At 45.3% G+C, this 17,697-nt stretch overlaps 1 protein-coding gene across 1 annotated transcript in view; it reads right to left on the bottom strand.

The window, feature by feature from the left end:
• Positions 1–1,102: 1,102 nt before the first annotated feature.
• Positions 1,103–17,697, bottom strand: part of HEATR4 (HEAT repeat containing 4) — a 67,011-nt gene continuing 50,416 nt past the window's right edge. Inside the window, exons 13-16 of the mRNA XM_060262361.1 lie at positions 16,432–16,510; positions 4,774–4,945; positions 2,975–3,036; positions 1,103–1,337 (exon numbers count right to left, since the gene is read on the bottom strand). Coding sequence (XP_060118344.1) covers positions 1,137–1,337; positions 2,975–3,036; positions 4,774–4,945; positions 16,432–16,510 — 514 coding nt within the window. The 3' untranslated portion in view covers positions 1,103–1,136. The remainder of the gene's footprint in view (positions 1,338–2,974; positions 3,037–4,773; positions 4,946–16,431; positions 16,511–17,697) is intronic.

Raw genomic sequence — 17,697 nt, 5'->3', positions numbered from 1 at the left:
GGGATAACTGCAGAAAAGCTTGTATGAACTTCATATAACTTGAAATTAATTCCTTAATTGCAGTATAATTCTCTGCTACCTTGCAAAACAATTTCCCAAGGCATGGGAAGCACAGCCAGGAAAAAGCTGCAAGCCCCGCATAAATATCTCTGCTACCTTGCAAAACAATTTCCCAGTGTTTCAGCCAAGGAAAAGTATGAAAAATAGCTGTCAAAAGATTTTCTTTAAACCAAGCAAGCTTGGTTGTAGCTTGAGGCAGGGTTCCAGTTGTAGCAGCTGAAGGAAGGGTCTACTAAATGTGTCAGCATATTTTGAGGTAGAGCAGCTGCCAGGGCCCAGTATGGGTGGTACACAGTGCTGGCATTCCTGATGGCAATGGTAACAGCACTCCCAACTGCATATACTGGCCAGTGCTGTTGAGGAAGGGGTGTGTAGGTGGTGCAGGCAATTGAACATGGGCATTAGGAGTGCTTGCAAGCTGGAGAAGAATATACAAACAGATAGGGGCATGCAGGTGTGGAGGTGGAAAGAGAGGACCCTGGGAATGTATGAAAAAGTTGCAAACCACCCACTTTCCACTCCCATTTTGGCTCAGCATGAGTTGCAGAGAGATTTCTCTGAAAACAAAGTTACTTCAAAAGAGGCAGAGTTGGGAGAGTGTCCTGGAAGTCATACCACAGAAAGAGGTGGAGTTTTGGTTCAGTGTGCCCTGGAAGTGACATCACTTGGCCTTTGATCTGGAAGTGACACCACAGGAAATGACATAATTCCTGTCTCCCAGCTCCACCCCCAAAGTCTCCTGGCTCCACCCCCAGATTTTAGTGGGCCACGAAAGAGATGTGTAAAAATAACTGGGCCTCGGGGGGGGGGGAGTTTGGGAAACCCTGCTCTACACTGCTAGTCATGCATGGGTCTAGTTTGAGTGCACCTGGGATGACCTGAAGTCCTTCCATTCCAAATCATGCAAAACTAGTTTGAATAGACACGATGCAGGACACAACAAATTATTGTGCATACTGGTATGGACAATTATTCTGCAATTCTGCTTCTAGGCTTTAGAAAAGATATTGTTTATATACAGTCTTAGAGAACTACCTAGAATACAATACCTTCTTTCTCACAGAAAAAAAGATGAGCTAAGTAGCTGTCTGAATATGTGGCACAAAACAGACAGTGGGTGATGTTTTCTTGCTCTTTTTGGTGACCCTGGATTCTTTTTTCTTTTTTGCAGGAGCTTCCTCTTTCTTGGCACAAGTTTCTTTCTCAGCATAGTATGCTTCCAAGGCTACTAAGAAGACTCTTTGTGTCCAAGGATTTGGTGGGATTCCCATCAAAGGCTGAAACAGAAATATTAAATCAACATTTTATCTAACTGCAAATATACATAAACTACAATTATCATTTGCAGTTCATTCTTGAACAAATAATGCCTTTCCATAGTTTGCTGTCAACTTCTGTATAATTATATGAATAATTAGTGCAACCATGGCTTTTTTTGTAGCAGGAACTCCTTTGCAGAATAGGCCTCACACCCCTGATGTAGCCAATCCTCCAAGAGCTTACAGCGCTCTTCTTACAGGGCCTACTGTAAGCTCCAAGAGGATTGGCTACACCAGGGGTGTAGGGCCTAATATGCAAAGGAGTTCCTGCTATAAAAAAGGCCTGAGTGCAACCTATGAGGCTGGTGTACCTGGAAAGCTTGTAATATGTGGCTAGTAATTATTTCCAATTATTAGAGCTCTCTGAGGCTGATCGTAATCATAAGTAAACTTCCTCTAGACTTCTGCTTCAAAAAATTCCAAAGGGCAAGTTCTATTAAGCTGTTAGTAGCAAAAGCCAGGAATCCTATGACAGCTTTTGTCAGGAATATATAAATCTCTGGTTATTTCTGTCTAAACAGATATGTTGCATGATCCCATTTATGTTTATTCAGTGGAAAGCCCATTTACTTCCAAGGGGGGCAAACCTTAATGGTATGGTCAATCAAAAGTCAACTCCACACTCAATGACAAGGTAGTTTTACACTATGACTGAGCAGGCAGGATTTAAATGTTTGGCAAATTTCAACAGTAGGACATCAGACTTGTAAATACCACCCATCTAACTCCATTCTGTAAACAATGAACAGAAAGAGATGAGTGAACAGCCCATTTCTGCTGAAAGGAACAAGGATAATTCCTACCTACCAACCCCCAGGCTTATTCCCAGGGAAGTATTCTTAGGTTTGCATCTGCCAGTACTCTTCTAATAGGCTGCAAGACTTTGTTCATTTTCTAGTGGAGGAGCTTAAATACAGTGCACTGCTGGTGGTACACTTTCCAAGGCTCAAAGCGCCAAGCAGTGCATTTGGACCTGAAGCGCGGAGGAGCTATTGAGAAGACATGTATCTGCACTCTTTGCCTACTGTTGGGATAGGAGTTTTGAACTCGTGATTGATCTTCACAGGACTACCTTTATGAAAAAGGTCCATACTTCGATTGCTAAACTAATGAACTATGAACCAGTTGATGCAGCAGTGGGTCAAAAAGCCAAGGTTTTTTTTTCATGATTGCCTCTCTCCAGTGCTGACTGAGATGGAAAAGACACTTAGTTTATATGGACTTCTTGCATGGTGGGAGAATGGAGCTGTCCAAGATGCTGATGTCCTCTTCAATGAAAATACACAGGTACAGTTCTTCAATATGGAATCGCCAGGTTGTACAATGGAGACAAAATGCTGCTATATGATACCACAGAAAATTCAAGAGTATCATAAGGAGGAACCCCAGTACTGCGAAATAGAGCTCTCTTCATACCCAAAGTATGTCAGTGTGAAAGATCTTCCATGCGTCACTTGGATGATAACATTGCTTTAGCCATTTTTTTGTTTGAAAAGAGGTTGCTGATTACTAAAAGCCCTTTGTTTTCTGTGCAATACATCATGTATGATCAAATAAATATGTTCTGAATAAGGATGCCCTTTTGTTCCACTTACCAGTAATTCTGAGAGAGCAGTCCACATCTTCAAGAACTTTTCATCTGTACAGTAAATCTGACCTGGATGGACAAATTAGTATTTTAAATTTCATCTGGCCCTAACAAGAAACAGAACAAACCCTGTCTTGGATTTCGTTCCTGGCTACAATTTCTGTAGGTGGAGTGATTTCCATCTGCAGAACTGTGATTTTTTTTTTTTTTAGCTTTGCCCATTTCCATAGCTGCCCCCAAATGCCCCCTGAAATGCTGCTCCTGCAAGACAGGGGTCAGAGGTCTGCCATGGGGGAGGTGCAAAAATCATAACATACAGCTTTAAATATGCAAAAATTGTAGGTGGGATCCAACTCCATATCGCCACATTAGATTACTACAGAAATCTTTACAGCCAATTCCTGTGAGCAGGAGGACATCTCTTGGATTTGGTCTCCAAGTGTGTTCCATTGTTACCATGAAAACTTTTTTCTTTTCTTTTTTGGCTTTGTGGCGGGTTATCATAATAAAAAACTGCATCAAGCACACATACTTGACTCTAAGGCTTCTCCCTTAGCAAAAATGAATCATTCTTTATTTAAATACAGCACTATGGGCCTGGAACCTGGACTTAATTGTATGTGTTGGGAGTTAGAAATACACTCTGGTGCATAATACAGTCAAGTAGTAATAGGCTCATACTTGTACAGTAAGATGGCCACAGATAATTTGAATACACTGCACTCATGCTGTATGCTGTCTTGAAACTTAAGCTGCTACATATATTGCAGAAACAAGGCCCTTAAACTGGTGGGATATGAGACATGTTAAAATAGCCATCTGTATCTCAGCTTTCATCTAAAGACCCTGAGAGCTGTGTAAATCCCCCTCCTTTCCTCTCTCTTTTGTGAAGTAGGTTAGGTTGAGAAAGAGCAACTTAAGATCTCCCAATCAGCTTCATGGCCAAGTGGGGATCCTGGATGTCCTTGGTCCTTGTTTGACATTAATCAGTATGTGGCACTGCCCCCATTTATTTCTGCTTAGAAGGATGTCATAATATGTTCATGGGACTTACTTCCAGGAAGAGTGACAAAGATTACAGCCAATCCTATGAAGAGTTACATCCTTCTAAGTCCATGGAGCTAGGAAGGTGAAATTCTGCTTAGGACTGCACTGTTGTGTATTACTAAAGAGCCAAGTGGCGTGGCATCACTGACCAAGCCAGAAGTGCTCTGCAGCCACCACGAGTGCAACCTGATGGAAGCAAAGGATTATCAGGGTCCTGGCCCATCTATCTCACTCTCTATAGTCCCCCTCTGAAGTCTAAGAGACAGTGCAAAGTCCTTCACTTCCAACACAACTGCACCCCTTCCATAGGGCATGGAGAAGGAAGAACGTTAAGAACAAAAGCAGGAGACCTGCAAGCAGAGCTCCAGTGAGCCAAGCCCAGTTGCTCTTTCAGCAAGGGTGAGGCTGTCCAATGATCCGCTAACTGGAGCTGTACCCTCAGAGGCCAGACAGCCAGATAGCTGTATTCTACATACAGGATGGGAATCTATGAGCTTTTAAGATAATAATTGTTTTACAACCACTCTCTGGTTTCTTAAAAAGCAAGCAAAAACTTTCTTGGCAGGACTTGTCCTCAAGCCCAAAAACACTTATTTGCAAATTTCCCTTAATTTCACCAAGACCCCTTCTATACATTTCATCTGTGAAATTGGGTAGTCTGGTTTTTAAAGGGTCTTTAAGGGCCTTTCTGGTGGAATAAAAATGGAAGTTTAGTACAAAATTTAACATTCTAGTAAACTACTCCCCATCCCAAATTACCTGTTGGAGTACACCTAATGACATCAAGAAAGATCTCACAAAGATCTCTGTATATAAAGGCATCATCCTTTTCACGATAAATGCGGTGAGCTTCATGCCACGTCCTCTCTGTTATCTCTTTAAGTTTCTGGAGTTTCTGGATCACCAAATCCTTTTGGGTTAATGTAGTAATCTGGATCACAAATAGAAAGGTTTTTATTAATTTGCTAATGTTTATCAATAACACTTCAGCTATTCCCAGTGACAGATTAAACCCTGTGAAGGCCCCTAGGCAGTCAAAATCTCAGAGGCCCCTTGCAAACTATCTCAAAGTTGGAGCAGCCGCCCCACCACCTGTGGCCCCCACTGCAGCCTGCAGGCACTTTCCCAATTTTAAAAGTTTTATTAGTTTCAAGGAATTAGGAATAGGGAGTAGGAAGGGATAAGAAATAAAGATTACAAATCAGTCTTAATCTGCAAAAAATACTTTCAAAGAATACAAGTCTACATCTGCAGTACTTAAAATACATAAATTGTCACATATTGTTGTCTCTAAATTGTCACATATGGCCTAGGACCTGCCTACCTGAAGGACCGTCTCTCCCCACATGTTCCCCAGAGAGTGCTGAGATCGGGAACTAAAAACCTTCTTGTTATCCCCGGGCCAAAAGAAGCCCGTCTAAAAGCTACCAGGGACCGGGCCTTTTCTGTTACGGCCCCTTCCTGGTGGAACCAGCTGCCGGAAGAGGTGAGGGCCCTGCGGGACCTTGCTCAGTTCCGCAGGGCCTGTAAGACAACCCTCTTCCGGCTGGCCTATAACTAACTGGCACAAGAAACTAAGTGTGGTTTTAGTGGACTTTTGCTGTTCTTAAAGTTTTAAATGTTTAAATGTTTTAATTATTTAACCGTTGAATGCCTAAACCTAATTTATGTACGATCCTATGTTGTAAGCCGCCCTGAGCCACTTGGTGGGAAGGGCGGGATATAAATCATAAAATAAAATAAAAAAATAAAATAAACTATGCATCATCAACATTTTGATATTTTATATTATAAATCTTTTTGTTAAAATATCTATTAAAATTGACATTTCCAATAAAGGCAATCTTGTAATACAGAATACAGGAAAAAGAAAATATAAGTTCACACCAGAGAATCTTAAGATGAGCCCATGAGCAGAGCAGAGGGTTGCGACGACGGCCGGTCTGGTTGCTGGACGACCCACAAACGGAGCTGGGAGTCCTATTGCATAGCGGGGAGACATGAGGGGGGTCTCTGCCCCCCCCCCGGGCCTGCCAGGCTGGGCAAAGAGATCACCGGACAAATGCCCCCGCTCGCTCTACATCTTACTCTGCATCCTACTCTGTTCCCCGTAATACGACTGCTACACCCTGCCTTGCACTGCACTTCACTGCACTTCATCACACCTTATTGCACTTCACTGTACTCCATTGCACTTTATTCCATCTTACCCTACTTTTACACCTGAGAAGGTGAAGAGAACTTTACACGTGAGGAGAACTTTATACACTTACCATATAGAAACACAACAGCACTTTATCCTATTATAACAACTACCTCCAACTACCTACGAACTATTAACTTTATATTGATTGATTGTTAAACTGTCAAATGAATTGTGTTATTTAACTAATTTATAGAGTTTAACTAGATCAATTGGTTTCAGACAGAAATATATTTTTGGCAATTAATTAAGGGCGTGTTATTATTGGGGTTCGGGTTTTAATAATTAATAATGCCATTAGAGTTAACTTAAGTGTTTTAGCCGATTAATTTATATAGGGAGATTGGGGGTTGGGGTTAAAATTCGGTTGGTTAATCTAGACTGGCAGCTTGATAAATTAAGGCAATTAGTTGGAAAGAGTAGAGTGGATTGGAGAGCTAATATACTATAGGGTGTTGCTGTACTTCCGCATTGACTTCAACTTAAGTAGATGCCAGTAGGTGATGACTGGCCTAGGGATTCCAGTACTTCTGGGGAGGGGGAGGTATGATGGTGGGAACAGACAATGATATAAGGGAAGGAGACCGAGACCAGGTAGTGCTTAACCACCTTCCAGTCTGTGTCCCATCCCGATGGTGACAGGTAGTAGGGCCAGGTTGAGTGACTTGCCTCTGTCATTGGTGTTATGCAATGCCAGGTCCATAAATAATAAGACCACTGTCCTCCGAGAGTTTTTACTCAAACAGGACATGGACCTGGCATGCGTGACTGAGACCTGGGTGTGAGAGGGGGATACAGTAGCCCTCTCTCAAACGGTTCCCCCGGATTACTCAGTCTTTCACCAATCACGGACTAGCGGGCGGGGGGAGGGGTGGCTCTACTCATATGAGAGGCTTACTCCTTTAGGGCTCTCCCGGCCCTGGGGATCGATGGTATTGAATGTGCTGGTCTGGCATGGGACGCTGGGGAGGGGTTGGCGATCTGGCTGGTATACCGTCCGCCTAACGCACCGGCCAGCGCCTTACCAGCCCTGATTGAGGCCGCAACAGGCTGGGCATTGGAGTACCCAAGGCTGGTGATCCTGGGTGACTTCAATGTCCATGCCAATGACACGGCCTCTAGTCAGGCGCTGGACCTGGTGTCATCCATGGCGACACTGAGACTCTCCCAATTTGTGACATCGCCCACTCACCTCACAGGGTGTTTGTTGTGGGGGAGGAAGGTAAAGGAGATTGTGAGCCACTCTGAGACTCTTCGGAGTGGAGGGCGGGATATAAATCCAATATCATCTTCTTCTTCTTCTTCACCAGGCACGGCACATGTTAGATCTGATCTTTGCGGCCGGGATTATGGTGGATGATGTAACTGCAGAGGCAGTGCCATGGTCGGACCACTTTGTCCTTAAGGCTCATGTGAATGCTGCACCCCAAACCTGTTTTGGCGGAGAGCTTATTTTGGCTCACCCGCGGAGCCTGATGGACCCAGAGCGGTTCCAAACGGCTCTACGGGATCCCTGGCCCTCTAGCGATTCTCTCGATGATCTGGTGGATTCCTGGCATGGCCGGCTCTCCAGAGCCATTGATGAGATTGCACCTCGGTGCCCTCTGCGCCCCCACATTAAGCTAGCTCCGTGGTATACCCCGGAGCTGTGACAGCTGAAATGGGGACTCAGACGGTTAGAGAGGCAATGGCGGCATACTCAGGAAGAAGCGACTAGAATATCTTATAGAGAGTTTATGAGGTCCTATGAGATGGCAGTCAAGGCCACAAAGAAGATTTACTTTGCGGCTAAGATTGCGTCTGCAAACTCGCGCCCGGCGCAATTCTTTAAGACAATTTGGAACCTGACAACACTGCTGCAAGGCAGGCCAAATGTTAAGGAATTAGAGATAGGCTGTGAGGCTTTTGCGAAGTTTTTTGCAGACAAGCTTGCGTCGCTCCGCCACGACCTCCCAGCCATAATGGATACAGTAAATGAACTCGAGGCTCCATGCCTGTCTTCTGCTTCGACCTTGGATTGCTTCAGCGCACTCAGCCTGGAGGAAGTTGACAGAATTCTCTCTAATGTACGCCCTACAACTTGTGATTTGGACCCATGTTCCTCCTGGCTAATTAAAGCTTGCCAGAGGGAGCTTAGGTGTCCTATACGGGACATCGTAAATAGATCCCTCTTGGAGGGCCATTTTCCAACACCTCTTAAAGAGGCAGTGGTCCGCCCTCTCCTAAAAAAGATTACATCAGACCCAACCGAATTGGCACATTACTGGCTGGTCTCAAATTTACCCTTTTTGGGTAAAATAATGGAGAGGGCAGTAGCATTACAACCGCAGAATTTCCTGGATGACACTTCCGTCTTAGATCCATACCAGTCTAGCTTCTGCCCGGGCCATGGGATGGAGACAGTGCTTGTCGCCCTAATGGATGATCTCCAGCAGCATCTGGATCGAGGCGGTTCGGCAGTGCTGCTGTTGTTAGACCTATCGGCTGCGTTCGATACGGTCGACCACTGGTTACTGACCTGCCGCCTTGCCGACGCAGGGATTCAGGGGCTGGCTTTACAATGGTTTTCCTCTTTCCTGGAGGGTCGGGGACAAAGAGTGGCGATTGGAGGAGAGTTATCCCAGAGATACCCACTTAATTGTGGGGTGCCTCAGGGAGCTGTGCTCTCCCCAATGTTATTTAACATCTACATGCGCCCCCTTGCCCAGATCGCCCGGAGATATGGGCTGGGTTGTCATCAGTACGATAATGACACCCAGCTCTATCTACTGATGGACGACTGGCCTGCTGATGTCCCAAAAAATCTGGACCAGGCGCTGCAAGCCATGGCAGGTTGGCTCAGGCTGAGTGGGTTGAAGTTGAATCCAACGAAGACAGAGATCCTGTGCCTGGGCCATGGCGGTCTAGGAAGGGAAATTCCCCTACCGGTCTTTGACGGTGCGCCACTGAAAACATTGCGCAGGGTCAAGAGCCTGGGGCTACTACTGGAACCTTCCTTGTCAATGGAGGCCCAGATAGCAGTTACTGCTAAATCCGCCTTTTTTCATCTGAGACGGGCGAGGCAGTTGGCTCTCTTCCTGGAGCGCGATGACCTGGCAACAATGATCCATGCAACGGTCACCTCGAGGTTAGACTACAGTAATCCCCTTTACATGGGGCTGCCCCTGTGCTGGACCCGGAAACTGCAGCTAATGCAGAACGCAGCAGCCAGATAGCTTTAAAATGGATTGGGGAAAATACAGGAGATATATAGAAAAAGAATGGAAAATAAAAGGACATTGCTGTCACCCCCACTCGACCGCTCGAGTTCTCTGCCTTCCAGGACCCTTCCTGAGTCGAGTCACCCCTCGTGGGGCACCCCTCAATAGTCTGATGTAGAAGCAGCTCTGGATGCACTGGTCCAAGCCGCTCCTACAGTCACGTAGCTGAAATCGGAAGACCTGCAGGCAGTTCCCCAAAAGCCCCTTTGACAAAACTGTGGAGGAGAGGCAGAGACAGGCAAACTTGGCAACGACACCAGCAGCTACACCAGGTAAGTCGGGCAAAAGCAACTCAGTTACTGGCTGCGCATGGAGGCTGGGAGGACTGCAAATGAAAGGGGGGGATGGGGGAAAAGCCAGCCTGGGGCCCCTAAAGGCATGAGGGCCCATAGGCCAGTGCCTACTTGGCCTAATTGTTAATCTGGCCCTGGCTATTCCATTCAACAGACTTACACCTTATTTTCTCAGATATCTGAAAGTAGGTCTTCACTAATTTTCTCATATTTATTTATTTGTTTATTAGATATCTAGTCCATTCTTCCCTGTACAACAGGGCTTAGAGCAGGTAACAACAATATTCATAAAACAATATAAGATTAAACTGGTAAAACAATTCTCACAGCACTACTGATAGCTAATAAGACGGCACATGAAAGTGTAACCAAGAGGCCCTGCCTGTTCATACAGAGCACCCCAATAGCTAGAGAGAAAGTGGCGCTCCTATTCCTGGAAACAAAATAGAGTCTGATCAGAAACAGGCCAAGAAAATACTCCATTCAAAATGGAGTAGACCCAGTAGAGAGCTTGTTCTGATCCCCACCTAAAGGCACCCTCTCTGGACATGGCTCTCTCCCCCGCCCAAACAGAGTGCATAATAACAATGGGGACTGCTGATAAGTATTGTTCACACCCTAATCCTCAGCTACTGATTAATTAGCCACCTCTCTGGGTCTTTGCATCAACTCAGCTTTTCTTTGTCTAATGCTATGGTAATGTCTGATACCTAGGCAAATTCTTTGTTCTCTATGCTTGCCCTTCCCCAGCAGTATCTTTGCTAAACCGCCCAAACCATCAACTACATCCTGACCCATTGTAATCTAAGGGTGGACATTACTAAACCAGCACTATCTATTGTTACCTGGAGATCCATTCAGGTGACCAGAGTCAGGTCTGTTCATTGGGTTGAGGTGGGCACCCAATCAGCTACCCATAATAGACTAAACACGCCCACAAACAAGCCAGCCCTTTTTTTGGGACGACCTCTTCCTTTCCAAAATATTATAACATGAGAGCAAGCCATGCTCACTCTCTCTCTCTCTTCAAGCTGAGCACATGGAACCAGATTGGTGCCCGCCCATTACTCTAAGTAAGGGGGCCCACAGACATGGCACATAGCAGTGCATGTCTGCATCTTCTAATTGGAACTGAACCCTAAAGCCCATCAGGACCAGGTAGTATACCCTGACTATGTTTTACCCTTGTGTTACCCTTCTATCAATTTCATATCTGTTTTCTTAGGTCTCTCTGTGTGTTGTATGTATCCATTACCTTGTATGTGTGTTCTATAGTTTTCTGTAGTAAAAGTATAATTATTTTACTTAATTAGTGTCCTTTGTCAATTTAGTAAGAGTTTCTGGAAGCAGTATCCTGTATACATAGATTCTTGATCCCTCTGAGCCACAGTTGCCCACCTATTAATTCCCCAACCTCTTTTGAGGGCAATTTGGCTTACAAAAGGGAAGCACAGTCTGGTGCCCCTTATCCAAAGGAGAAGGATAAGTATCCTACAGTTAGGCAAATAAGGCAATAACAGACAAAAAAGGGGGGAGGGGCAGGGAAAAGGGAAGGAAGGGGACCAGTCTAGAATGGAAACTGCTATTGCCTTCGACCATATGCTTTGCAGAACACCTCTGTCTTACTGGCCCTGAGGAATCACATCAAATCCCACAGGGCCTGGATCTCACTCAGCAGAGTGGTAGGAGCCAGGGCCAAAAAAAGCCTGGTTCTAGTTGAAGACAGCTGGATGGTTTTTGAGACAAGGGCTTTTTTTTGAGCAGGAACGCACAGAAATGCAGTTCCAGCTGGCTTGGTGCCAGAGGGTGTGGCCTAATATGCAAATGAGTTCCTGGTGGGCTTTCTCTAAAAAAAAACCTGTGTTAAACAATGATTACATCAGGGGTTGGTCTAATATGTAAATGAGTTCCTGCTGGGCTTTTTCTACAAAAAAAGCCCTGATTGAACGTAATGCTGTTTGGGGGATGTACCAGGAGAGGCTGTCCTAATGATATGTTTATCCCAGACCATTTAGAGCTTTAAAAGTTAGTGCCAAAACCTTGAACCTGATCCAGTACATGACTCGGAGCCAATGCAGCTGGCTTATTAAAACCAACGAAAACTCCACAAAGTGGGATACTTGGCCCCCTGGCGATTCGTTAGATGATTTAACGGAGCTGTGGCATCAACAACTCTCTGTTGCCATCAATGAGATTGCTCCCTTGTGCGCTCTTTGCTGCCATTCACATTTCTTGTCACTGCACGCCCAACAACTTGTGATCTGGACCCATGCCCCTCCTGGCTAATTAAGGCTTGCCAGGAGGAGCTAATATGTCCTATAAAGGGACATCATAAATAGATCTCTTTCAGGGGGCTCTTTTCCAATGCCCCTGAAGGAAGCAGTGGTCCGCCCTCTCCTGAAAAAGGCTACATCAGACCCGGCCAAATTGGCTCATTACCGGCAGGTCTCAAATTTGCCCTTTTGGGGCAAAATTATTGAGAGGGCTGTGGTGTTGCAGTTACAGGATTTTCTGGATGACGCTTCCACCTTAGATCCATGCCAGTCCGGCTTCTGCCCAGGCTATGGGACAGAGACAGTCTTGGTCGCCCTCATGGATGACCTCCGGCGACATCTGGATTGAGGCGGCTTGGCGGTATTGCTGCTGTTAGACCTATCGGCTGCGTTCGATATGGTCGACCATCGGCTGCTGACCCACCGCCTCGCCGACGCAGGAATTCGGGGGCTAGCCTTACAGTGGCTCTCCTCCTTCCTTGAAGGTCAGGGACAAAGGGTGGTAATTGGAGGAGAGCTGTCCCAGAGACACCAACTTAATTGTGGGGTGCCTCAGGGGGCAGTTCTCTCCCCAATGTTGTTTAACTTCTATATGCGCCCCCTTGCCCAGATTGCCCGGAGGTATGGGCTGGGTTGCCACCAGTACGCTGATGACACCCAGCTCTATCTATTGATGGACGGCCGGACTGACGATGTCCCTATAAATCTGGACCGGGCGCTGCAAGCCGTGGCTGGTTGGCTCAGGCTGAGTGGGCTAAAGCTGAATCCAGCGAAGACTGAGGTCCTTTGCATAGTTCGCGGCGGGCCAGGAAGGGAGATCTCCCTACCAACCTTTGACGGTGCGTCACTGATACCAGTGCGCAGGGTCAAGAGTTTGGGAGTGCTACTGGAGCCTTCCTTGACAATGGAGGCCCAGATAGCTGCCACTGCTAAATCCACCTTTTTCCACCTTAGGAGGGCGAGGCAGTTGGCCCCCTTCCTGGAACGTAGCGACCTGGCAACTGTGATCCATGCAACAGTCACCTCGAGGCTGGACTACTGTAACGCCCTCTACATGGGACTGCTCTTATACTGAACACAGAAACTGCAGTTAGTGCAGAACGTGGCGGCCAGGCTGTTAGTGGGACTACCTCAGTGGGAATACGTGCGGCCTAGGCTACGGGAGCTGCACTGGCTGCCAATTGTGTACCGAGTTCGTCATAAGGTGCTGGTTATTACCTTTAAAGCCCTATATGGCCGAGGACCTGCCTACCTTAGGGACCGCCTCTCTCCATATGTCCCCCAGAGAGCACTGAGGTCTAGTTCCCAAAATCTTCTAAAAATCCCTGGGCCAAGGGAGGCTAGATTGAAAACAACAAGGGAGCAAGCCTTCTCAACAATGGCTCCCCAATGGTGGAATCAACTACCTGAGGAGGTGTGAGCCCTGCGAGACCCTGAATCAGTTCCGCATGGCTTGCAAAACTGCCCTCTTTCAGCTCGCTTTTAAGACGGAACCCGGTTAATTGACATCTAGCCATCCTATACATATCCTGAATTGTAGCACCTTAATTAATAACTTACAATGTTTGTTTTATCTAACTTTTAACTTAATTTATGACTGTAACTTAACTATATTTTATATTTTAAATTGTTTTTATAGGAATGATTGTATTTTATTGTAATCATGGTAAACACCATGTCCTGTGAGCCACCCTGAGCCTGCCTTTGGCAGGGGAGGGCGGGATATAAGCATAAAATTATTATTATTATTATTATTATTATTATTATTATTATTATTATTATTATTATTATTATTATTATTATTATTATTATTATTATTATTGTGCCGTGGTATACCCCAGAATTCACTCAGTCTGGGGGAAGTCGACAAAGTCGTCTGCTCTGTCTGCCCTACCACCTGTGATTTGGACCCGTGCTCATCTTGGCTAATAAGAGTTTGGCGGACAGAATTACAGGCCCCACTGCGGGAGAACCTTAAAGAGGCAGTGGTTTGCCCTCTCCCTAAAAACCATCTTTGGACCCAGCTGAATTGGCCAACTATCGGCTGGTGTCGAACTTGCTTGAGAGGGTAGTGGCAGCGCAATTACAGGGGTTCTTGGACGATGCTTCCGTGTTAGAAGCAATCCTGCTTCTGCCCAGGCAATGGGACGGAGACGGTGCTGGTCACCATCGTGGATGATCTCTTGAGACATCTGGATTGGGACAGTTTGGCAGTGCTGTTGCTATTAGATCTGTTGGCCGCATTTGATACAGTTGACCACCAGCTACTGTCTCACTGCCTCGCTGACACAGGGATTCAGGGGTCTGCCCTTCAATGGCTTACCTCTTTTCTCCAAGGCTGGGGTCAAAGGATGGCTATAGGGGAGCAATTGTCCCAGAGGTAACCACTTGTATGTGCGGTGCCTCAGGGGGCGGTTCTCTCCCCGATGTTATTTAACATCTATATGCACCCGCTTGCCCAGATTGTCCAAACACATGGGCTGCGGTGCCATCAATATGCAGATGGCACCCAGCTCTATCAATTGATGTGAGGCCAGTCTAGCTGCACCCCGGAAAATCTGGACCTGGCGCTGCAAGCTGTGGTGAAATGGCTCAGGCAGAGTTGACTAAAACTGAATCCATCAAAGATGGAGATCCTGTGCCTAGGTCGCGGTGGTTTGGGAAGAGAGATTCCTTTGCCGACCTTTGATGGGGTGCCTTTTGCACCAGCTTCTAGGGTTAAGAACTTAGGGGTGCACCTGGAGCCTCAACTGACAATGGAGGCCCCAGTAGCAGCCACTGCCAAATCTGCATTTTATCATCTTAGGCAGATAAGGCAGCTGGTTCCACATCTGGAGCGCAGCAACTTGGCAACAGTGATCCATGCGATGGTCACCTCAAGATTAGACTACTGTAATGCCCTCTACATAGGGCTGCAACTGGTGCAAAATGCAGCAGCCAGGTTGCTATTGGAGCTACCTCTACACATTCAACCAGTGCTGGTGATGCTGTACTGGTTGCCTATAGCGTTCCAGGTTTGCTTCAAGGTGCTGGCTATGACCTTTAAAGCCCTATATGGCCAGGAACCTGCTTACCTCTGGGACCCCCTCTCCCCATATGAGCCTCAGAGTGCACTAAGATCAAGTATTCAAAATCTTTTGATCCCCAGGCCAAAAGACGCTCGGCTGGCTACCACCAGAACTAGAGCTTTTTCAGTAGCAGCCCCTTCCCTCTGGAACATTCTCCCCAAAAATGTCAGGGCCCTGTGGGACTTGCCACAATTCCACAGGGCCTGCATATCAGAACTGTTTAAATTAGCGTTTAACAACTAACAGGAAAGCAACCACTTTCCACAGCATTGATATCTAAACCCATCCCAATATAACTATAGAGCTATAACCAAATCCTAATTTTTCAGCAATGTCCCTGTTTTTGTAGCCTTGTGGTATGGTAGACCTGAGCTGAAGGTGACATACCAGGGGTTCTGGAAATGTAAGGGGAAATAGAAAGGAGCATTAGCAGCTGGTTGCTGTAGCTCTGCAGACCAAGAAATATAGTCCAGTTCTCCTGAAACTCTTGCCTCTTCCCAAATGCATATGATGTTTTAACTTGGAAATGGACTCAGTTCTAATACAGAAGGCCAATGTAACAGAAAAAAGGCTTCAGGCTTAGTCCACTTCCTGTGACTCCTGCTTTCCATGTCAGATCTTGATTAGGTATTTGCACAGACATGCTTTTTCCAATGGTAGCACAATCCACTTACTGAATATTTGGATACCCAGTTGTACACATGCATTAATGATGCATCAGCTGTTCATGTAGCAGAATGAACACCTTCACACCCATCTTTTTGCCCAGACCTTCTATTAAACTGCAGACAAACTCAGTGCTGTAGGATGTGACAGCCCCTTGACTGGGTGGCTTTTAATGCAAACTAGACAAATCTGCGGGAAATGGGTCTATTTATCTAGTAGCTATGTTAACTGAATGGAAACTCCATGTTTGGAGGCACAGTGTCTCTGAACACCAGTTTCAGGGAGGCAGTTATTTGCATCCAAGCCTTGTTTGTTTGTTGCCCAGAATATTTGGTTATCTATTGTAAGAGACTGGAGGTTCCATTAGGTGGACCTTCAGCTACATCCCGCTGTATTCTTATTTCTTTCTAATGCTCCTTAGAGTCCTCACTGGATATTTGTTCTAATACTTTGGATTACGCATGTCTCATTTCATCCTGACAATGTCCATTTATTCCTATATAATTGAAAGTCAGTCTGGGGGTGAGTTGGAAATTAAGAGTTGTTCAGGAAGTATCTTACTATCTGTGTGATCTATATGCCTCAAAAAGTTAGAGGTTTTATCTTCCCAAGATAACTTATAAGAATTAATTGAGTATTGTGCTTTTCTTTCACCTTATCTTTGATCTGTTGAATCATTTCTTGTTCCTCTTCCTGCTGGAAATTAAATGTCACCAGTGCACAATTCAGCTCTCTGAATTTGAAATAATAGACAAATTGTTAGTTGTGTGTTGCAGAGATTCCCCTCTGCCAGCCTTTCCAAAGAAAACCAGTTTGCATATTACCTGACACCCAGTCATCTTGCTTATTGACCTGAATTTATTCTGGCCTCCACCTAGTACCACAGCCCTGAATTAGTTGCTGCAGTACAAAAAATGCTTTGTGACCATTTTTCTCTGTTGACCTTTATAATGAAATCTTAAGCATGTGTACTCAGAAGTAAATCCTACTGAGGTCAAGGTGACTAGTAAAAGTGCTTAGGTTTGCAGACTTCAGTTTGTATTAATCTGCCTTGAGCTCGCTTTTACCTTCAAAGTTCTGATGGGTTTAAAAGACCCACATGATCACAAATAAGATGTTACCAAGGTCTTGACAAACCTTCATTTGCTATACAAATGTACTTTTACAGAACTTTGATGTCATGTCAGGAGAAAGAAATAGATATTGAGCACAGCAGCCCTCTGGTGGAGCTGGTTCTGACACTAAGAAAGGCTACCAGCCTTTCACTGGTATCTAGACCCTACCTTACTGTCAAGCCCTGTGAGCTGCTATCTCCGTGTAGCATCTGACAGGAAAGGATGTATAGGTAATCAAGCCAACTTTAAGGCAAGCATTTAGGAAGTATTCATTTTTAGAAGAAACCTGTGTAAAGTCAAAGTTTTAAACTCATGAAACTCAACTTGAGAGCCATAGTTCCATCATTTGTGGCAATTATCAAATTAGTTTCAAAAGCAAGAGGTTAACTGCCCTAGTTCTTATGTTCCAGTTTAATGAGAGTTTCTTAAGCTATTCACAGTTACTTAAATCTTTATGTTGAAAGGCTTTTGTTCCAGTTTTTCCCCAAACATTCCAGTACATTGTCTTTGACCCTGTTGGTTTCCAGAAGACTTCCCAGTACCCAAACCCTTTCTCTTGAAACACCAATACTTGTCTTAAGTTTTTAACTGACTCTTAATGTCTCTAAAGGCCTGACATCCTATCCCTACTGCCTTCAGTTTTCAAATGAAGTTGGAAAGCAGGGTTGGGAAGGACCTCTCTGAGGCTTTGGAGATATGCTGCTAATCAGCATGAATGGTACGAGTGAGTTTGAAAGACTAATGGTCTGAGTCAATTTTAAGGCAGCATCATACCACCATCTCAATTCAAAACAAAAATGGCTTC

This window comes from Heteronotia binoei, chromosome 21 (assembly GCF_032191835.1).
Source record: "Heteronotia binoei isolate CCM8104 ecotype False Entrance Well chromosome 21, APGP_CSIRO_Hbin_v1, whole genome shotgun sequence".
NCBI lineage: Eukaryota > Metazoa > Chordata > Lepidosauria > Squamata > Gekkonidae > Heteronotia > Heteronotia binoei.
Note: the sequence above shows the minus strand (reverse complement) of the source record. Positions and strands in the feature narration are given on the sequence as shown.